The 23,288-nt window shown below is 38.5% G+C and overlaps 1 protein-coding gene and 2 pseudogenes across 1 annotated transcript in view; 1 reads left to right on the forward strand and 2 right to left on the reverse strand.

Moving 5' to 3' along the window:
* SPESP1 (sperm equatorial segment protein 1) overlaps nucleotides 1-22,727 on the reverse strand; it is a 36,370-nt gene extending 13,643 nt beyond the window's left edge. The window contains exons 1-2 of the mRNA XM_069491898.1: nucleotides 22,664-22,727; nucleotides 455-1,407 (exon numbers count right to left, since the gene is read on the reverse strand). Coding sequence (XP_069347999.1) covers nucleotides 455-1,407; nucleotides 22,664-22,727 — 1,017 coding nt within the window. The remainder of the gene's footprint in view (nucleotides 1-454; nucleotides 1,408-22,663) is intronic.
* Nucleotides 10,662-11,266, reverse strand: LOC138375022 (TLE family member 5 pseudogene; annotated as a pseudogene).
* On the forward strand, nucleotides 12,933-17,337 carry LOC138380905 (band 4.1-like protein 2; annotated as a pseudogene).
* Nucleotides 22,728-23,288: the final 561 nt, after the last annotated feature.

Consider the following 23,288-nt stretch of genomic DNA (forward strand, 5'->3'; position numbering starts at 1 on the left):
CCCAAAACTTTTACATTTACTGTATATGCAATTATTTAAAACTGGCTACATATATAGAGTGCACACAATCTCTTAACTCATAAAATTGGTAAATTTAACTAATCTATTCAAGCTAAATTAAAGCTGAAACATTTTGAAGATTAGATCTTCACAACTTTTAAAATTAATGAGAAAAAACTACAAACTCCTGAACCAAAATTTTATTGTAAATTATTAGAGTTTTAGTGTGTGTGAAAATTTTTCAGAACATATGACATATAAAGATGTTAGCACATTGAACTACAATAGAAAATATTTTTGTACAATTTTTGAAATCACTAATATGCTTATATCTCCTGTGAATGAATGCAGTTTGCTTAAATCAACTTTGTCATGCAACATCAAGTAGGTTTAAAATTTTTATATTATTGTTTAATAACTTCCTAATAAGACTTCCAGGTTCTGCTTCACCTACACATAATATTTTTTTCAATGTATCGAATACTGTAGTAGCTTTTTCTCTCATCTCTGGTGGAACGTATTTAATATCTAAATATTCATATAGTTTAGATCTAGAATTATATAGCATGTTAATAACAGTTGCAATGTCAGCAATTTCATTACTGGTTTCTCCTACTGAAAATAAGTGAGAGTTATACATTTTTTGTAATTTATGTTCTGCTGCTGCTGCTAGAGCAAGGCTTCGTTTTAGGTGCTCTTTGGCGGCTCGAATGTCTTCTTTAAATTGTGGATTGCTGCTGTCAGTAAGAAGTGCCTGTCGCACCTGTGAATTGATATCTGAAATTTTTTTCAAAATGTCATCATTATTCAAAATCTGTGAGTGGTTTTCAGTTGTTGGTTCTTCAAGTGTTTTTATTTCAGTTTCGCCTGAGAGCTGAGGAACATCTTCTGATTCTGTAGAGATTTCCCAATCAGCATTTCTACTCAAAGTGGGGACAGGTGATTTTCTTGAGGTGACATATTGACTTGCAGATGTTTCAGTAACAGTTGGCGACAATTTTGGTGCCTTAGTTTGTTTCCTAACTGGCTCTGGCTCTGGCTCTGGCTCTTCATTTTCAATATAAGGTTCTTCTGCATGTAAAACAACGGAAACGTTATTCGGTTTGATGGACCAGAATGCTGTACTTTTAGTGCGTTTTTTCCTGCCTGCTCCCCGTGTGAAGCCGCTAGTCGGGAAAGGTGTAGTTTCTCCACTGACAGGATTAATTAAAACATCATTCTCAGCTTCTCCATGTGTAATTATCTCCTTTAATTTTGAAATCTTCGATACTATAGAATAAGCATTTTTGGGAGACTTTGATCTTTTCTCGCGGCCTGGCTCCCTAGTGGGAACACTTAGTATTAGGTTCTCTAAAACTTGTACGTAATGATTCAAGTTTTGTTCTTCGTCAGGTGACACAGTTATGCCTTAAGGGGAAAAAAATCAAATAAATAATAAGTAATATTTATTACTGTAAATGACACATTGACAGAATCTACTGACCTAAATTTATTTCATGTGCTATCACTTAAAAATTGAGATAAAGAATCAAGAAGCAACACACCTCTGACATAGGGTCAATTCTCACTTAAATAAATACAATTATTTTTTCAGGTTCTTATTAAAATAGATGAGCAAAATTAGTGTGAAAGTTGTGTATTAACACAATTCTCCATATTATTTTTTGCTCTTATTTTCCCATATACCTTATGATTCAACAGGCAACTTATTAAACCAAAATTGTTGATTATGTCCTCTAACACAGTGGTGTGCTGGAATAGGCTCATACTGGCTCACTAGAATGAATTATCAAATTTTTAGGAATTCTATTAACCAGATGTTGAAGACAGATCTCATTAAAAATTATCTAAAGTTTCAATCAAATCGTATTAAAAACAAAGGTAATAAATATCCCAAACTCATCATATTCTGATTATTTTATTTTACTGTTATCTATGCTCTTGAGGTTATTCGTATCGAGTGTACATGGATGATGAAGATGCAACATAATAGTGTGCCACTGTGCATGTCTTTCTACCTCCCTTTTCAGTGATGTCAAATTGGCAGCTTGAAATCGACTGGTGGGAGTATTTACACCATGTAAATGAGCAAATGCTACAGATCAGGGTTTCCTTCTCTCTATCAAAAGCCAGTTTTAAACATTTACCAGTATACTACTAACTTCAACATAACAAAGATCAAACTAGTCTGTGGGTCATATTCATTCAACTGGTTTTGTAAATAAAGTTTTACTAGAACCCAGCCAGTCTTGGCTTTATTGGAACCCAATCATTTGTTTATGTATTGTCTGTGGGTGCTTTGGGCTGCAACAGTAGAGTAGCTGCAAGAGACCACATGGTCTGCAAAGCTAAAAACACTATCTGACCCTTTATAGGAAAAGTTTGCCAATTCCTGGTCTAAATCACTTCACTTTTAACAACAAAATGGCAGTTCTATTTATACTGGTATTTTGCAGCATTTGAGTGGTAAAGCTTCTCATATCCAATGTGGAGAACAGAAAAGATTATTGCATAAGATATTCTGGAATTCTGTTAAACTCTTCTACTCCTGAATCAGGGGTATTTTAAGTACAGGGGGTTTCGAATTACATGAAATTTTAAATTGATTTTGCCACTATCATGGATGCAAAATGATTTAATTCAGGGAAGTAAGTCACTTTTTACCAAACTCTAAGGCACACTCCTACCTGAACCATCCCTCTGCAGGCTAAATAAAATAACAACTGTTCAGAAGGTACTTTCATTTGGCTTTTTGGTAAGCACAAAATACTCAAAAATTGCTTTATATTTACATGTTTCTTCTCTCTTCTTTAACTATTCTGTTAAACTTGGAAAGACCAGACGGAAGTTTAATCAAACTTGAAAGCATATTTCTAAATTTTTAAAAATTCTTAAAGAGAACAGTTTGGTGAGGAGGCAGTGTGGTAGGGGAAAGACACCAGACTTGTCTGGAGATCTAGATCCTAAAAAAAGATTCTGCATTTTATGTCGTGCTTAGAAAATCCTGTATACTCCAAGATCTATACAATGGATGGTGGGTGAAAATGGAAGATACAGAACATAAAGGTAGATTTTGATATTATCCTCATAATAATTTTTTAAAAATCACTCACATAGTATCATATATTTTTTCTGCAAATTGAAAATTTTTTAATAGACTAGAATTCATATGGGCAGTTGCCTCTGAGGAGACAGAATAGGACTGAATTTGGTCATTAAAGGGGACTGTAGATTTTATCTATAATGTTTTACTCCCTAAACACACACACAAACACATGCATACCCCCCAATCATTTAATACAGTAAACCATTAAAACTTACAATTATTTTTTATTTTTTTAATGTCAAGTAGTTTCTTTTGTTTTTAATTGACAAGCAAAAATTACATAAAAGTCACATTTTAAAAAGGAAAATAACTTGTTTATTTATACTCATATTTATAAAATGCATTGTCCTGAATCAGAGTTTTCTTAAAGGAAAATATTGAGGAAAATGAATATGTAACCTAGTGCAGTGAAAATAAAATCTTTGATTCTGGTCCTGGCTCTACCATTTCATAGCATCATGACCTTAGGTCATTACTAAATTTATCTGAACATTAACTTAACAATAAAATTAATATACTATATTTGCCCTTCTATCTCACAAAACCAAATGAATTAGATATTTAAAAATGCTTTAAAAACTACAGAGCACTAATAAGATATTATTCCCCATAAAGGTAACTGCTTACATTTCTCATTTTAAAATATAAATTTCCCTGAAAAATATACAGGAAATATAATGTTACCTAAAAAGAACATTAAAAGTATGTTTTGGATCTTATTTAGTAAGAAACACTAGAAGTCTTTCTGCTAAAGACAGGAACAAGACAAGGATACCTAAAATCTCCATGACTATTTAACATGATGTTGGAGATATCAATCAATGCAATTGGACAAGGGAAAATAATTAGAGACATGAGAATTGGGAAAAAAGGGGTAAAACTATCTATATACAGGTGATATAATTATAAATCTAGACAACACAAAAGAAATCTATTGAAAAGTTACCACAATTAGTAAGAATTTTATAAATAGCAAGTTATAAAAATCAACATACCAAAATCAATATGTAAACATAAACTGGTTAGAAGATATGAGAAATAAGATGACATTTAGGTAACAGAAAAAATGAAACAAAATATCTAATCACAGATTTTTAAAAACATGCCCAAAATCTGTATGAGGAATTATAGTAGGCTAAATAATGAACACCCAAAGATATCACCCTAGAACCTGTAAATGTTACCTTATAAGAAAAAAAGGTCTTTGCAGATGTGGTTAAATTAAGGATCTTGACATGGGGCAATTATCCTGAATCTGTGGTCCCCAACCCCTGGGCCATGGACCAGTACTGTTAGGAACTGGCCACACAGCAGGTGAGCAGCGGGCAAGCAGGTGAAGCTTCATCTGTATTTACAGCCACTCCCCAGCTCTCCAACACTCATATCACCCACCTGAGCTCTGCCTCCACCACCACCACCACCCCCCCTACCTCCATCCATGCAAAATTGTCTTCCATGAAACCGGTCCCTGGTGTTAAAAAGATTGGGGACCACTGTCCTGGATTATCTGGGTAGACTCTAAATCTGATCACAAATGTTCTTATGAGAGAGAGAGAGAGAGATGTGAGACATGCATGGAAGAGGTAATGTGGAGGGAGGCAGAGATTAGACTAGATGTGGCCACAAGTCAAAGAATGCTAGCAACTGCCAGAAACTGGAAGAGGCAGGGAACATAGTCTTTCCTTGAGCTTCCAGAGGCAGCCTATACCTTGATTTTGGCTCAGTGAAACTGATTTCAGACTTCTGGCCTCTAGAACTGTGAGTGAATAAACTTCCATTGTTTTAAACCACTAAGTTTGTGGTGATTTGTTATAGCAGTCACAGCAAACTAAACAGAAATATAATAAAATCTTTTGAAAGACATAATGTAAACTTCAGCAAATGGAATGATATCCCATGTTCTCAGACAAGAAAATTCAACATCATAAAGATGCTTAGATGTCATATTCTCACTGTTAATTTATGCGTTTAATATGCTCCTAAAATTATCATTAATTTTTTTCTGGAATTAGTAAAATTGATCATGAAGTTCATTTGGAAGAATAAGAATAGCCAGGAAAACAAAGGCTAGACCTACCAGATATTAAAATATATTATAAATCCTCTATTATAAAAATAGTATAGCATTGGCACATACATGGATGAATGGAAAAGAACATAAAATACAGAAGTAGACCCAATTGCATATGGAGAAACAGCTCAAATGGAAGAAAGGTTTCAATTTAAAAACTATTCCAGCTAATAAAGAAGCCATTTATAATTAAACTATGATCATTTTGCAATAATTTCCAATGCCTACCTCTATCATAAAAGAACACCCAATCAGATATCATGTGCTTTCTGATGAAAGAACACAATACCACCTATAAATTACAATATTAATAAATTATATCAACAAATTACATGTATAAATCTTTTATTTGAATCCCAATTCTATTAAACAAACTGGAAAAAAGAGACAATCAAAAAAGTTTGAACGCTGACCAGATAGTTAATGATATTAAGGAATTATTATCTTTTTAGTATAAAATTGTATTGTTTTTGTGTTTTTTAAAGTATATACCTTATATTTTAGTGCTTCATACTGAAATATTTACTAATGAAACTGTATGTCTAGAATTTGCTTTTTTTTTTTTTTTTTAAGAGACAGGGTCTCATTTTGTCACTCAGGCTGCAGTGCAGTTGTGCAATCATAGCTCACTGCAGCCCTGAACTCCTGGGCTCAAGTGATCCTCCTGCCTCAGCCTCCCTAGGAGCTGGGACTACAGGAGCAAGCCACTGCACCTGGCTAATTTTTTTATTTTTTGTAGCGATGGGGTCTCACTATGTTGCCCAGACTGGTCTCAAAACTCCTGTCCTCAAGTGATCCAGACTCTCAGGGGAGGCAATGAGCCACCACGGCCAGCTCAGAATTTGCTTTTAAATAATCCAAGCCCAAAAACTTAGGGTGGAAGAGTCAGGGAGGTGAGAGGAAAAAGAATGTGGGTGGAGCTAATCAATGAAACAAGATTAATCATGAGTTCATAATAGCTGAAGCTGATTATAAGTATATGGAGATTTATTATACTTTTCTTTTTACTTGTGTATATGTTTAAAATTTTCCATAATAAAATGTTTTTTAAAATCTGTTTAAAAAAGATTTTAATTCTGGGCAACTATCATAAATAAATCCAAAATGTACAACCAGCAATGGTTTAAATGCTTTAAAAAAGACATTGCCATTAGATCGTAATCTGATAAGCACTTGATTTTCAAGTCATTTAGCTTGTTTCTTCTCAAAGTAGTAAACAGGATACCCAGGTGGCTATTAGGTGAGTTACGGTGTCAAAGGACAGGAAAAGGAGATACTTAATACTAGCTGATTCCTAACAATACTGAAGTACTCATTATCCCCTTCTGCTGTTACTCAGGCAACACCAAAAAGCCTATTCATGGCTGCCTAGCAATAGAGCACCCTCCTTCCTATGTCACTTTTCCTCCCTTCTTCCTCCCTTTGTCTCCATATTGTTCTATTGTTAAATCTATCCTCTCTCCACACATTTTCCACCTCCTGCCTCTGACCCCCTAAAACATTTACATACTTCATGTTGACCTTTTCAGTTCTACTAATCAGGACTGCTCTTGCAAATCAGTTTGATTTTTATAAAAATGTTTGCAGGCAACAAAGCAAAAGATAGTGGAGCCTCAAATACCCCTACAGATGGCCCTGGCCACCAAGAAAACCTGTTTTTCTCCATTCTTCAGGAGGTGCTAGAAAGCTGAACAAAATTCAAATTCTCACAAAGAACAAACAACCCTGCTAGAAGTTGGGTTATTAAACTTCGGATATTCATAGTATTAATATATGCTAGTATACCTTATAATATGCCCTCTATATTTACCAGTTAGTGATCCAAGCAAACACAGCAATGTTCCAGAACGTGTAACAATCTCCAGCTGGAGAAAGCATGATGCTACTCTCCAGTGCCTCTTGTAGGCTGGACAGTTAACTGCTGAACAGGGTTGGGGCTCTGCGGGAATCTCAAATATGGGGGCTGTAGCTAAGTCTGAGGTTGTCTGCACTTCTCTTCTGAAATTGTACAGGCAGAATTGCCACACACAGAAATGATAGGAAAGTAAACAAAATGGTACTAAACAACTGTAGCAACAAAGGTGGTGGGAAATCTGAAGGGAAAAGTGGAAGATAGTGATTAAAAAGATCATAACAGCTCTCACTGACTGAATGATTACTATGTACCAGGCACTGTACTAAGTAAGAGCTTTGAATGTGAGGAGTGTTTTGATAAAGAAACAAAGGCAGATACTCAGAAAGGATAAGTTGTTTGCTTAAGATTGTATTCAACTTGTAAGAAGTAAGGATGGGATTTGAACACAGGCTACCTTAGTTCAAAGTGAGTGCATAACAACTACACAGTATTGTCATAAAGAAATGACACAAAGGACTTGTATTTCTCTAATGATTAATGATATTGAGCATCTACATATCTCCTTTGGAGAAATGTCCATTCTGATCCTTTTCCTATTTCTTAATTTTATTTTATTTATTTATTTATTTATTTTTTTGAGACAGAGTCTTGCTCTGTTTCCCCAGCTGCAGTGCAGTGGTATGATCATAGCTTACTGCAATCTCAAACTCCTGGGCTCAAGTGATCCTCCTGCCTCAGCTTCCCTCAGCCTCCTGAGTGGCTGGGACTATAGATGTGTGCCAGTGTGACTGGCTAATTTTTCTATTTTTAGTAGAGGCAGATCTCACTCTGGCTCAGGCTGGTCTCGAACTCCTGACCTTAAGCGATCCTCCCGCTTTGGCCTCCCAGAGAGCTAGGATTACAGGCGTGAGCCACCACACATGGCCAGAATTTTTATATATTTTGAAGTCTAGTCCCTTTTATGATTTGAAAATATTTTCTCCTATTCTGAATTGTCTTTACTTTCTTAACAATATCATTTGCAGTACAAAAGTTTTTAATGTTGATGCATTTCAATTTACCTATGTTTTATTTTGCTGCTTGTGCTTTTGGTGTCATATCTAAGAAAACATTGCCAAATCCAAGGTCATGAAGATGTACTCCTACATTTTCTTCAAAGAGTTTTACAGTTTTAGCTCTTACATTTAAATCTATGTTCTGGTTTAATTTTTTTTTTTTTTTTTGGAGACAGAGTATCACTCTGTTACCTGGGCTAGAGTGCTGTGGCGTCAGCCTAGCTCACAGCAACCTCAAACTCCTGGGCTTAAATGATCCTTCTGCCTCAGTCTCCCGAGTAGCTGGGACTACAGGTGCATGCCACCACACCCGGCTAATTTTATTTATTTTTAGTAGAGAAGGGCTCTCACTCTTGCTCAGGGCTCAGGCCGGTCTCGAACTCCTAAGCTCAAGTTGTCCTCCCACCTCAGCCTCCCAGAGTGCTAGGATTACAGGTATGAGCCACCACACCTGGCCTTGAGTTAATTTTTGTACATAGTTTGAAGTAAGAGTCCAACTTTATTCTTTTGCCTGATGTCCCAGCCCCATTTGCTGAAAAGACTATTCTCTCCACTGAATTGTCTTGGCCTCCTTATTTAAAATCAATTAAAACATATATAAAGGTATTCATTTTTATTGATCTTTTCCAATTGAGTTTTACCATTAAGGCATACTACCTTAATTGTTAAACTTTTTTCTAAGTTATAATTATATTCCTTTTTGTAATATAAGCTATAAGCTATTATTTTAGCCAGAAACCTTGATTAAAACTGGCATAATTACTGGTTCTGTAAATAAAAATTTATTGATATTAAAATTTTGAGTAAAGGTACTGGCTGAAAAACAAGGTTGACCATTACAACTGCCTTTGTATAATTTGACTGCATTCCGTTCCAAGCAATGAATAGTCAAATTATCTTGTTTGGGGTTATTTGCCATTTTTAGAACTGTTTTGTTATTAAATACACACCAGTCTGATGTATTCTCTATTTTAGTTCTTTAATTTTACTTTGAGACTGTTGATGTTCTGACAATTCTTTCTTGGTAGTAGCATTACAATAATAGAAGATAAGGGAAGACTCCTCTTTATTAGTACGATTTATGAGATGGGTGAAAAATTTAAGCAGTTCATGTTCAAGAATTGTATTTGGTCAACCTAATGACTCATTGTATGGTTTCCTGAATAACCTTTTCATATGTAAGTTCTCTTTGGATAAGCTCAATTTTGTAAGTGTCAGAAATTTAGAAAATTCTAGTCACTCAAATTTCTGTGCAATATTTTAAATATTTGCATACATTAAAATATGCTTGTAAACTGGTCTAGGTTGGTAAAGTTTAGTTTGTTGATTTTGGCTTTGGTTACAGAGGGATGTTAACTATAAAAACTCATTAAGCTGCACACTTGCAATTTGTGTATGTTATTGTATGTATGTTATATATTTTAAATATCCTGCTTGTAACTGTTTTGCATTATGATTACTGGCAATTACAATATAGATAAAACAAAAACTTTTAAAACTAGAGTTTATAAAAAATTTTACCAATAGATGTTATTTTCATTTTAGTTAGTAAAGCTAATTGCAGACATTTATAAACTAAGAGCTATATTTCCTAGTTTCATTATACCTTAAAACTTTTATTACTTTGAAATAAGAAAATATAAGAGTTCTTAAGAGTATGGATCTGAAAATAGAACTCAATATTTTTTTCTTTTATCAAAGAGTTAGGAGTGATTTTGCTTCCCTATCTCAGGTGAGAACTACAGTTTCTGTAGCTAAAAATATAAATTTTAAAAAATTATATAATTTTTAGGTCTAGTCAGTCATTTTAAACTATTAATACAAATAATGGTTCTAACACATTTAAATTTGCTGGGTTTTGTTGTTGTTGTTGTTGTTTTTTAGTACTCCCATCTTTATTTAAGAAGGGCGAAGGGAAGTCCTGGGACACCTGCCACCACCTGGCTTGTCCCAGCTAAGCTTGCTTCTCTTTTCGTGGGTGAGGGGAGAGGACCAGGCGAGCGTGGGGTTCTCTGGAATTAGTGCAGGTGGTGAGTGGGGCAGGAGGCGGAGGTGAAGGTGGGAGCAGACCTGGGACCCAGTGTGGAGACTCAGGGTACCCGGGATGGGGAGGGGGCAGCTAGCATTGCGTTTGCATGCAGTGTCAGGGCAGGAGCTGTGGCACGTGTCCAGAGGGACCCAGCGAGCAGACTTTCAGGTATACTTGTTCAGAACAGGGAAAGTACTGGGGGTGTTGGATTTCTTGAGGTTTTGCTCCCTTCTGACCTGGTCTCCCATTTGTCCCTCCAGGCCTTAGCTTGCCTCATTCATCTGTGTTGTGAGCAGGTATTCATTCACCTATTCGGGCTGCAGGAGAGGAGGAGGAAGGAGGCCGGGACTCAGGAGACAGGAACAAAGCTAAGAGACAACACGACAACAGGGCCAGGGCCCTAATAGGCGGCTACTATAAACACTGCAGTGTTTTAGCCAATCCCAAGCTATACTGTGTCTTGCGCTATAAACATTCCTTTCGCTCCATGCCTCTGTCTCCTCTTTGTCCCCGCTCCTCCACAACTCTCGGTGTCTCCCCGCCTGCTAATCCGACTTCTCGTCGTCATTCTGCTGAGTGTCTCCGTCATGCCCGTTCCTGTCTTCCTTGGCGTTGTGGGCCTGGGAGCCCTGTGTGGACAGCAATACGAGGCCGGTGCCCGCGCTGACCGCTGGTAGCGAAGGCGCTGCGGCCCCACAGGCAATGGGGTCAGACGCAGGGACAGAGGCTGTAGCTGGGCCAGCTGGTGGGCCTGGAGCTGCTGTCGGATGATGGAGTTCAGTTCAGGAGCAGTGACCTGCTTAGCCCTCTCCATGGCTCCCAAGACCTGCTGCTGGTGCTCTTGGGAGCGGTAGGGCAGAACCTAGGCACAAATCCCATTTAGCCTCTTGACTATTTCAGCCTGCCTGTGCATCTCAATGTTCAAGGTGCAGGGCATCTCATAGTACATCACATAGTGACGCTGCATCTCTGACTTCTCACTGGCCAACTTGTCACACTCTAGCTTTGGGCTCTGATACTAAGTCTACAGCAGCTGAAATTCATCTTTGACGCAATCGCAGGAGTCCGAGATGGGGAATTTGAGTTGCTGGGGTAGGTGTGAGGAGCCCCAATGCCTGCTTTGCGGAAATACCATGTCAGTCGCGGCGGGGGCCGCTGCCCCCGGCTGTGCACCCCAGCTTGGGCTGCTCCAGGTGCCGGGCGATCGCCACCTCCAGGGTCCGCAGCCGCCACTGCCTCCGAGCCTGGTCGCTACTGTTTCCTCCGCCTTTTTTAATTTTTCAAAGTAACTACTTCACAAACCACCCTAAGAAAACTTAGCACTCTGTTATCTATGCAAATATATTGTAAACTAATCAAGTATTTAAAATATTTGGAAGTCTCAAGTTCTTAAAAATAACACTTTCTCGAACCAATTAAAATAGCTAATTGCATATGTAAAACTACAATTGGTAAAAGGTATAAAAACAGGTCCAGCACTCTGGGAGACCAAGGCAGGAGGATTGCTTGAGCCCAGGAGTTCGAGGCTGCAGTGAGCTATGATTATGCCATTGCATTCCAGCTTGGGCAACAGAGCAAAATCCCATCTCTCTAAAAATAAATAAATAAATAAAAATAAAATAAAGGTGTAAAAAACAAATAATTTTTTCTACATCTATTTAAAAGAATGAAGATACATCAGCGTGGTTTTTGTAAAAACCCCAAACATAACACCTTTATCTGCTTCTGGAAAAATTTCATCAGTAAAGTTAAAATGTCATTATGAGTTGATTGCTTTAACTAACAATTTTTTTTTTTTCCTCTCCAGCTAAAACTTACCCTCAAAAAGGAAAAAAGTAGCTTCTGTGCTCCTAAAAAGTGATAGCGTACCAAAAATTACACTACACTGTAATGATAGTAATAAAATGCTAACATTAAAAATTTTATACAGTAACATACCCAGTTCCTTAAAGACTAAAGTTTTGATAGATAAGGGCTGCTGAGGTCTTTGTAGCCGAGGTCATTGTGGCTGGTATTGCCTTGGAGCCCACATGCACGGAGCTGAGTGGAAATGAGTGTGTGCAGTGAGCGGGTAGGTGCTCCATTCTCTGGATGTGAGAAGGACGGCAAGCGGAGGCTGAAGATACAGATGAGACCAAATTCCAGGCACACAGGCTGGCCGGGGATGGGTCCTGCTTTCCACCCCCCAAGCCCTGCCCTCAATAGCAGGGGCTCCTTACTGGACTCGGCCCCAGTGGACAGATAAGCAGCTGCTGGCTATGCTGGCCACCCACACCATTCGCTTCCACTGCCCAGTGGCTGATGACCCCAATCCCCAGCCTCTGGCGACCCCACTCCCTTCATCTTCTGGCTGAAGAATTGCAAGGAGTTCAATGGAGAGCGTAAGGAGCATCACATCAGGACATTGAGGATTCATGCTGCTCTCAAGTGCATACATGCTGATTCACTTGTTCAGGCATCAAAAACAACTCCAGCACATTCACACACCAGCTTCTCCCCAAGAACCTCCACAAAGAAAAGGGCCACGACTATCCTGCCACTGAAAATCCCCAGCCAACCAATGAGGACAAGTACCTGAATTTTGAAGAAAAGGTTGACTCTGAGAAATAGGCCCAGAAGGATCTTTATGTAGAAGAAAAGATTGTGGAGCATGTGGAAAAGCAGAGAACATTCAGCAAAAATAAGGTCTTGCTCTGTTGCCTGGGCAAGAGAGAAGTGGTGTCATTATAGCTCACTGCAACCTCAAACAAGTGGGCTCAAGCAATCCTCCTGCCTCAGCCTCCCGAGTAGCTGGGACTACAGGATAAGCTGTAACCATGACTACTGAAGTAAGCTCTGCATCTGAAGTGAAGGAGGACTCTGCCCAGTTAGGAGCAGATGCAACCACAGAGCAACCAAAGAAGTAGCAGAAACCCAGCAGAATCAGTCGTCTGATCCTGAGGAGAAAGATTCCCAGCCTTCTCCTACAGCTGAAAGCCAAAGCAATGTCCACCACCAGAAGAGACAGAAGGAGCCATCTGTGAAAGGGGTATTTCTCGATTCATAGCCCCATGGCTGAAGAAACTAAAGTCACAGACCTTATTAGTGGCCAAAGATGGAGACGAAAAAGAGCCTACCCATGCTGTTATGGAAGAACAGGTCTTAGATAAAGAGGAAGCTTTTCCGGAAGAAGAGAGACAGGCCAAGGGTGATGCTGAAGCAACAACTCAGAGGAAACAACTGGAGATTAAGGTTGAAGTCGAGGAAGAAAAGCCTTCCATGAGCAGAGCTGAGACACAGCCTGCTGAATTGGTAAGTAAGGAGAGAGAAGAGGAGAAGGTAAAGGAAATACAGGAAGACAAATCAGAAGGAACAGCAGAAAAAAGAGAGACCAAGAAAGTGCAGACCAATGAGCTAAAAGCAGAGAAGGCCTCTGAAAAAGCCACCAAGGAGACCAAAACTGTCCAGTATAAAGTGATCCTCTTAGATGGCACCGAATACAGCTGTGACCTGGAGGGATGTGTGGTGTATATGTGGAGAATCTCATGGGACCAGTGAGACACACTTGGGCAGGTAGAGAAATGTGCTAAGGACAAGTGTTATTTGACAAAGTATGTGAACACCTCAATCTCTTGGAGAAGGACTACTTTGGACTTACGTTTCAGGAAAACCCTGAGCAGAAAAACTGGCTAGATCCTGCAAAAAAATAAAGAGACAACTGCAAAATCTTCTCTGGCTGTTCACTTTTAATGTGAAGTTTTATCCTTGCTATCCTTTTCAATTGACTGAAGATATCACCGGATACCTGTGCCTTCAGCTCTGGCAAGACATTGCCTCTGGCTGCCTGCCCTGCTCCATTGTGTCTCAACTTAGAGACTGTGACCCCAAAGTTCTGGCAGCACTGACCTCAGTGAATACTAGTTTTCTCCCACACAGACTGAGGAGCTGGTAGAGATGGTGGCAGAGCTGTACAAAACCCACAGGGGCTTGTCTCCAGCGCAAGCTGATTATCAGTTCATAGATGATGCAGAAAGACTTCCCATGTACAGGGTTGACCTACATGATGCCAAGGACTCAGAAGGCATGGACTACAAGCTGGGCTTCTGTGCTGACAGCCTCCTCATTTACAGAGATGGGCTCATAGTCTATTATTTGGCTTGGGCAAAAATCTTGAAAATTTCCTATATGCCCAGTAACCTCTACATTAGATTTGGGTCTGCAGAGATGAAACGGTATGGGAGCACTGTTAGATTCAAAATGCCAAACTAACAGGCAGCGAGAAGGCATAGTGTGCACAGAGCATTACATTTTCTACAGGTTTAAACACCCACCAAAGCCAAAGTTCTTGACCTGGGGGTCCAAATTCCCCTACAGCAGCTGGACCCAAGCACAGACCCCCCAGGCAAGCACCCTCATAGATAGGCCAGCACCACACTTCGAGCACACCTCTAGTAAACAGGCCTCCAGGACTCTTGATGGAGCTCTGATTGGCATTGTGGACCAAAGTCTTATGGAAAATTCTTCTGTCTCTGCTGGGGAGATTTCGGCACATGGCCCTGAAGTTGTCAGCACTACTATGGTACAAGATGGGGACAGCAGGAGGGAAGTGAGAAGCCCAACTAAAGCCCAACATTTGCAGCTCATTGAAGGAAAGCCACAAGTGGTAAAAAACAGAGATGGTAACAATTTCTGATGCCTCACAAAGGACTGAAGTCTCCACCAAGGAAGTCTCCATTGTCCAAACTGAGACCAAAACCATGACATTTGAGTCTCCATAGATTGATGGTGAGGCTGGTGGTGACTCAGGCATGTTACTGACTGCATAAACCATCACACCTGAGTCCGTGTCGACAACCACCACCACACGCATCGCCAAGACTGGAAAAAGTGGCAAGTGTGAAACAAGAATTAACAAATTCATCGTGGTCACAGAAGATGCAGATATTGACGATGACCAGATAAAGAAGGTGCTGGGTAAGTGATCAGAGAGACCAGAGAGCAGCACCCTGGCATACTGAAGTGTTTTGTTTTATAACCACTTTTACATATTCTTAGTTCTTTTTTTTTTTTAATTAAGGGGTTTTGTTTTTGTTTACTGTTTACTTTGTGTACAACTACCTGCTTTTTATGGCTCATTTTGATCAAAAGACAGTGAACAAAGCCAGCCACACTGGTAAAGTGCTATTCACTTCAACAGGTGCTGTTGTGTGGAAAGGAAACTCTCTGACTAACTTAGGTAGGGCCTTTCCTTCTTCCAGATTCTTTCCATTGGATTCTTATAGTAAATATTTATAGAATTTTCCAATGGCAGTAAATATACTGTATGAGAAAATATTAATACAGATTAAAAAAGCATTTCTTACATTTTGAAAATTTTCTAATGTTTGAGAATTTCACTGGGGTATTTTTCATATCGGATCCTTTTGACTTTCCAGTCCCGTGACTTTTTACTTATTAACTGTTTTGAACATTTTCCCCTTGCTTTTGATGCTACGTATAGTTATGATGCCAGAACAGACTTATAGCAGCTTCAAGTTGTTATTTTTTTTTTTTTTTTTTTTTTTTGTTGAGACAGAGTCTCACTCTGTTGCCCAGGCTAGAGTGAGTGCCGTGGCGTCAGCTTAGCTCACAGCAACCTCAAACTCCTGGGCTTAAGCGATCCTACTGCCTCAGCCTCCCGAGTAGCTGGGACTACAGGCATGCGCCACTATGCCCGGCTAATTTTTTCTATATAGATTTTTAGGTGTCCATATAATGTCTTTCTATTTTTAGTAGAGACGGGGTCTCGCTCAGGCTGGTCTCGAACTCCTGACCTTGAGCAATCCACCCGCCTCGGCCTCCCAGAGTGCTAGGATTACAGGCGTGAGCCACCGCGCCCGGCCTCAAGTTGTTATTAAATGATATTTTGCTTTCCATGATACTGTTATAAAATAAAGTTTATTCTCTAAAAAAAGAAAAAAGACTAAAGTTTTAAGGAAGGAAAAAACATTATCTTGACTCTTGGCCAAAAAAGCAATAGTTTCTAAGCTGAGTAAAAAGAAAACTATAACACTCTCATCTCTTCTTTAGTAAAAGAATGGGGGGGAAACATAATTTTAAAAGATATATAATCCCAAATTTGGAAACTTTCCTATGGAATATCTTTACTTCTAAGGATAATAAAATATAGGGTTATAATAAAACTGGGTAATTTTAGCATTTCTTTGGGGATGCCTTATTTAATGCTACAACTGAAAACTTCAGAAGAACATTTATTGGTAAAATTTAGGGCTTTTAAAAAACTTACTTTTTAAAAAAGTATTTTTTGTGTGTTTCATTTGCAGTGATTATGTAGCTATCCCAGGAAACAAAACTGGAACATCAATATGGCATATCCAAATCCACACAGAATTTGGATTTTTGCACTTCAGCTAATATAGCTAAACTTTTTGAGAACTGTACTAAAAAACATATAAATATATTGTGAATATGGAATTTCACCTGAAATGTGTTATAAGCCAAAGGAAAGAATAAGTGGACCACAAGATACAATGACAGCAATTACCCAATCTGAATAACAAAGAGAAAATAAACACAGAGGGGAAAAAAAAATGAACAGAGCCTTAGGAACTTGTGAAACTATAACAAAAGATCTAACATTCAAGTCACTGGAGTCCTAGAAGAAGAGAAGAAAGAGGCTGAGTCTGGAAAAGTATTCAGAGAAATAATGCTGAAAATTTCCCAAGTTTGGCAAATGAACTTAACAGATTCAGGACACTAAGTGAACCTCAAACAGAATAAACTCAAAGAAATCCATGCCAAGACATATCATGGTTAAACTTCTGAAAACTAATGACAAAGAAGAAAATTCTTAAAAGAAACAAGAAAGAAATGACACCTCTTCTATAGGGGAAAAACAATTTGAATGACAATTCTTATTCTTATCAAAAACCATAGAGGTCAGAAAGAACTGGCAAAAAAGGACTATCAACCCAGAATTCTATATCAAAGGAAAATATCCTTCAGTAATGAAAAGATACTCAAGACACTCTTAGATAAAGGAAAATTAAGAGAAGTTGTTGCCAGAAGACCTACCTTAAAAGAATGGTTAAATGAAGTTCATTAAACAGAAAGTAAATGACAAACAAAAAAATTCTGGAACACTGGGAAGGAAGAAAGAATAACAAAAAGAGCAAAAATATGGGTAAATGCAATAAACTTTCCTTTTCCTCTTAAGTTTCCCAAATCATGTTTGACAATTGAAGCAAAAATTATAACACTCAATGTATGTAACGGAAATATTTAAGACAATTAATAATATATTATGAATGGGGAAGGGTAAAAGGACATAAAGGGAGGTGATATTTCTACATTTCACTCAAACTAATAAAATGTGACACCAATAGACTGTGATAAGTTATGTACCTATAATATAATACCTAGGCTATCAAAAGAGACATACTCAAAAATGCTGAACATCAAAACAGAATTCTAAAAAAAAAAGTTTATCTCTCAATATAAAAATGGATGCTGATTGTGTGTTTAAATACAATTTGTTTTAAAAAACTTAAGATTAAAAACCAAAAATATCATTAATTTAAACACGTGGTTTGAGATAAGAATAAATACCCGGTACATTAAAGGTAGTAGCAAAACACTACATAAAATGGGGGAAACTTGGTAGCTGAGTAAATAGGAAAAGATGAATTTTAAAACTTTGAATTTAAAATTTTAACTTAACAAAAAGTTAAAGTGCAATGGAATACATCTGATCTTGGTACTTTAAGAACGTATACATTTTTACTTTGCTCTGGCCAGTAACCTTGATATGGCAACTGTTTATTGCACCCAATTTAACCAAGAATTATGGAAGCTCATTTGTTAAAAGACTCAAATAAAACCAGGATTTTTATAATACTACAACAAAAGTGAAAAATAGAATGCCTTTATCCATAAAGAACTCACGTATGTAAAACTTAAACATACCCAAGCAACAACCAACTTATAGATGGTCCAGACTCTGGCTAAATGTCCTTAACTTTGGAGAACAAATTGCTTGTATTTTCCATCCATGTCATGAAATGGAATCACAAAGAATAAATTTCCCTTATTCTACAGCAGTTAAGTGCTACAAGAACTAATACCTGAAAGCTGTCACCACATAAGAACTGCCAGTTAAAATGCTAACACCTTCAAATTAAAATGAACTTAAATAACTGAGCTGAAGTAATGTACTTCCAACACAAATCAAAGTTGCAGTAACTGTGCTTCATTAGTGAAGTATATTTAAAGAATGGTCAGAAGGAAAACATTATGTTTTGTTACTCATCCATCAGTTTTCCTATAGCTTATTATTAATTCAAATTTTAATTTTTGGTGACAAGTAAACAAATAATTATGTTCATATTAATCAAGTATTACAGTTAAAGAAATGTCACTTTATGGCCTTGTATTTCATGCTATTCATGTTCTTCCATAGCGTCCTCCCACGTTGAATATGGGCTTGTCCCACGTGACTTGTCTTGGCTTGTAGGATATTGGCAAGTCTGACACAGCATAGGCTTGATAAGAGCTTGCATGCTGGGGCTTGTAAATCTCCTTCTTGGAAGCCAACTGCCATGGTATAGAAACTTGGGCTAGATTACTGAAAGATAAGAGGTCATGTAGAGAAAGATCCTGGAGGATGAGAGACCATCTTGGATGATACCATCCTCAGACGAACTCCCAGCTGAATGCAGTTGCATGAGTGACCTCAGCCATGGTGATATAAAGCATAACTGCTCAGCTGAGTCTAGTCAACCTATAGAAACCTGAGAAATAATAAATCTGAGGACAGTCTTTTATGCTATAATAGATAACCAAAACAGCCTCATTATAGTATATATTTTAAAAGGAATACAATTTTAGTTTGGATGAACACTTAAAAATTAAGAAGTTACCAGATGCGTAATGTTAAAATTTAACTGGAACCAAAATAAACTCATGACTTTTAAATATATCTCTTCTAGTTCCAAACAGATACCAAAATTATAGTATCACCCCACCACATAACTCTGGTATGTATCCCAAGCACTTTGGTCTTTAAGACAATGTTCTATTAATATTATGTCTCCTTAGAAGGACAGCTGATTCCCTTTGGAGCAGGGAAGATACAAAGTGGGCCTGGAACAACCAGTTAATGTCAGAAAACAGGAAGTATTTAAAAACATATGGAATCATACCAAAAGAACACAGAAGGCAGTTCACAGTAGCTCCAAATAGTCAAGTATGAGTATTTGAGCCTCGGAAAAAATTATAGTTAAGTTCAATAAATTTTGTATTTACAAAAAGCCACAGATATATGATACTAAAAAAAGAAAATATTTTCTCTTCAAATAACTAGTATTATATTTGTATTTATTTATTCATATACAAAAAATTACTGCTTATGTTTAATTTTACATATATTACCAGGAGATTAAAGTATATACATATAAGGGCTAACATGATCAAAAGAACAAAAAAAGAATCTTTTTTTTTCCATAAAACATCAATGGATAGGCTAATGAAACTTCCTGCTACTCTCCCATTGGCTACTCTCTAAACATTCACCTGTTAGATCACATGCTCCTCATTATCTCAAACATTAATGAAATATGTCTTGACATTCCATTCACAAGTTTGAGAGACCCTAAAGGCTATACCCTCAGGCACTAAACAGCATAAAGTGAACTTGCAGCACCAGAACCAAATGACTTTTACTTTTAGAATGTATTAGAAATAAGAGAAATCTGTTTTTCCTTTGAATACATTTGGTGATAGATTTGAACAATGTTGTTAGCTGCTACCTCAGTACTTCCCTCCCCTTGTGTGGTTCATTAGGACAAAGGTCTTCTAAGGACAATGATAGAGGCCAAAGGCTCATTATTGAGCCCTCTTTTAATACCAATCTAGAGAAGTAAGTTAAAAGGTTTTATCATCCTAGACTTAAACCTACACCATTAATTCTATTTTTGCTAACCTATTCAAAGAGATGACCTGGAAAAAATAATTTATTTAGGAGATAGCAAAAAAAAAAAAAAAACCCCAATGCTAATATTTCACAGTCTTGTATTTGCAGCTTCAGGCCCATAAATATTTGGTGACTTAACATTATAAAAGGCAAATTATATACTTTTAAATTAGTAGTTAATATTATTTAAATGCATAATTATGTTAATTTTACTCTAGAAGTTATTGTGAATTGTTTAAAAGCAAAAGGAATTCTCACTAAGAAGTAAAGCAAGTTATACAGTGAAAATACATTAAAGAGGCAAGCTTTTAAAAATTGGAAAGTAAAAAAATAAATTAAAAAATTGGAAAGTATTTAAAACTACACAAAAATTAGATACAGGAAATTAATTGAAGATATAAAAGTTTAAGCATATAGTAAAAAATGTGTTTATCCAGCACCATCAGGATGTGTGTATGTAGAGGAGTATTGACTTCTGCCTACTCCAGCTTCATTCATATCAAGCTGAATTTAGATTAAACCCAGTACTAGTAAGTTTGGCTTGGGCCTGTTAGAAAGGCACCGGCAGTTACAAGAAGTACTAAGGCTTTCAACAAATGTATTTACTTAACATGCCTGTGATATTTGTATTAAGATAAGCTCAAAACTATCTTAGTCTAGAAAAAAATTTGTCAAAGCTGTATTTTTCATAATAAAAACCTATGTGCCTCATATTTGACATAAGGGAGCATTTTTTTTATTTGACTCACCAACAATTGTTCCAATAGTGACCATATAAAACAATATATAACTGATTTAAATCAAACATAATAAGCCTGGTTTCTTTCAGTATACTTAATTAGAAAACAAAATTAAAATTACTGAGAGAAAAAGAATAAGACAGATACAGAGAAAGCAGCCATGTAACACTGCCCTACAAATCCCTTAATCCACTTCTGTGGAAAAGAGGTAAATTACATTTTCCAAGGTATCTTCTATGATCTACAATCTGTATATAGTTTCCTTATGTCTTATATCATCTATTTATTCAACACACACAAAATCATTCCTTTTTTCTGAGAAGTATGTTTTCATTTCCTATAGCCTTAAGAAAAGCTCAAGGAAGAAGGTGCAAAGAAAAAGTCATGAAATTACGAAGTCAGACAGAAGATTGTACTGAGTTAAGTGAGGATCCACCAAAGTGCACTGTGTAAAAGTATTAATGTCACTTCAATTAAAGTCTCCATATATGTTAGTCAGTTATGAACTACTGATCTACAGCTACGAAAATGCAATAACTGGTGTTAGTAATAATGATCAACAGACATCAAGAAAAAATATTATCTTCATTATGTTCTGGTCCTTTATGGCCAGGAAGGAAAATTTTACGAAGATTTTTATTTAAAACAGCTAAAAATTGTAAGAGCTAGTATTTGAAGAACTAACTTTAGTTATCTAGGCTACTTCTTCCAGAACTTCCACTACTATTCATGATAATTTAAGTTGTGTTGTATTTTCATTTTCTAAATGTTATTTTTAGCTAAGACCTTTTAACAACTCTAAAATATAGCTTTGCATAATTAGCATGCACTACAGGACTTTTTCCACACCTACCTGTTAAATTTTATTTACTGATTTAATTAAACAAAACTCCAGCATTATTAAGTGCTATAATGAACTTCTAAGACTAGATGGGCAAGCCTCACATAACCGACTTAAATACTTAAATGCCTCTAGGCGCTCACGAGACATTGTGACTACAGTAAAGTCTTAGCAGCTTGAATTTGACCTTTCTGGTTTCCAGCTTTCCAAGAAGGACAAAAAAGATCCTTGTGAAGTCCTAAGTTATAAGTCTGCTTGACTGAGGCTTTGAATCCTGTGCACCAAAGGATGCTAAGGGGAGTGCATCCTCAGGTCAGGGAGTGTCCTGGGTCAGGTCGCTCCCCACAATCCCCATGCTCTCCAACTTTTACAACAGGCGTCAACCTTTTTCTGTAAAGGACCAGGCAGTAAATACTTTAGGCTTTGCTGGCCACACTACGTGTGGCAACCACTTAACTCTGCAGTTACAACAGGGAAAGCAGTCATGGGCAATACATGAAGGAATGGGCGTGGCCGTGTTCCAATAAAACTTTATTTATAACCAATGAAATTTGAATTTCATCCTTTTTCACATGTCACGAAGGAGTGCATTTCATATTCACATTAAAAAACGTAAAAACCATTCTCTGCCGGCCAGCCATATCAAAACAGGCATGCCCGGCTGGCCGCAGTTTGCCGACCCCTGCTCTATCACATACGCAAAAGACCGCAACGGACCGCAGGGAGGAGGACGAGGGGGACTTGGGGAAGTCACCGGCGGAGCCGAGGCATCGACACCCCGAGAGCCCCTCCGCGCAGAGCGCACCCCGTGCGGTCTGGCCCCGTCGCTCCCGTCGCTGCGACCCCGGCCTCGCAGCGGGTCGAGGGGAGGAGAGGGACACGCCTCAGCGCCGAGGCCAGAACCCTGGACAGCGGGGTTTGGGAGGACAGCCCGACCCGGGAAAAGGAAGAGCCGGAACCCGGAAGGTTCCCGGAGGGGTGTCCCCAGGGTCGCTGCCCCTCAGGCCGGTCACTCACTCGGATAAGCCGGCACGGACGAAGGCCATAGCAACAGCGCAACTAAGAGGACTAAGGGCTTCATGGGCGTTGTCCGCAGCACTCCGCCATGCGACGGGAACGTCCCGGGGCCACCAGGCCGGGTGACCTCAGGGCCGAAAGGGGAGGTGCCGGCTCCGACCGTCCTACTTCAGGGCCCAGGACGCCCCGCAACGGCTGTCCGCAGCGCGCAAGCACAGCAGGGTGGGGGAGGGGAGTGTCGGCGGCCAGGGCCCGCTCCCGCCCCAGGCCGCGTGCCGGCTGGTGCGCATGCTCAGTCGCCGTCTGCTGCGTTCGCGGTGCGAGCGGGCACGTCTCGGAGCCGGGGTGCCTGCTGTGTGGGCTGCGGGGCGGAGGGATCGACTCGTTCCAAGCTCTGGGTGTAGCCACGGCTAAAACACGGTCCCTGTGCGGAAGAGACAGACAGAGACGGGAGACGCAAATAACTTGACAATTTAAACAGCGTGAAATGGCCACAGTGGGGGAAGCGCTAGGCTCTGCAGAGCGCAGAGGAAGATCGCCCCCCAAAACAGGGGTGGGGAGGTTGTCTAAAGGGAGAGAAGGTTGGAGCGCCCCGAGAACTGAAAATAGTTCAGGCTAGGTGGCG

The sequence above is a fragment of the Eulemur rufifrons genome, chromosome 2 (assembly GCF_041146395.1).
Source record: "Eulemur rufifrons isolate Redbay chromosome 2, OSU_ERuf_1, whole genome shotgun sequence".
Lineage (NCBI taxonomy): Eukaryota > Metazoa > Chordata > Mammalia > Primates > Lemuridae > Eulemur > Eulemur rufifrons.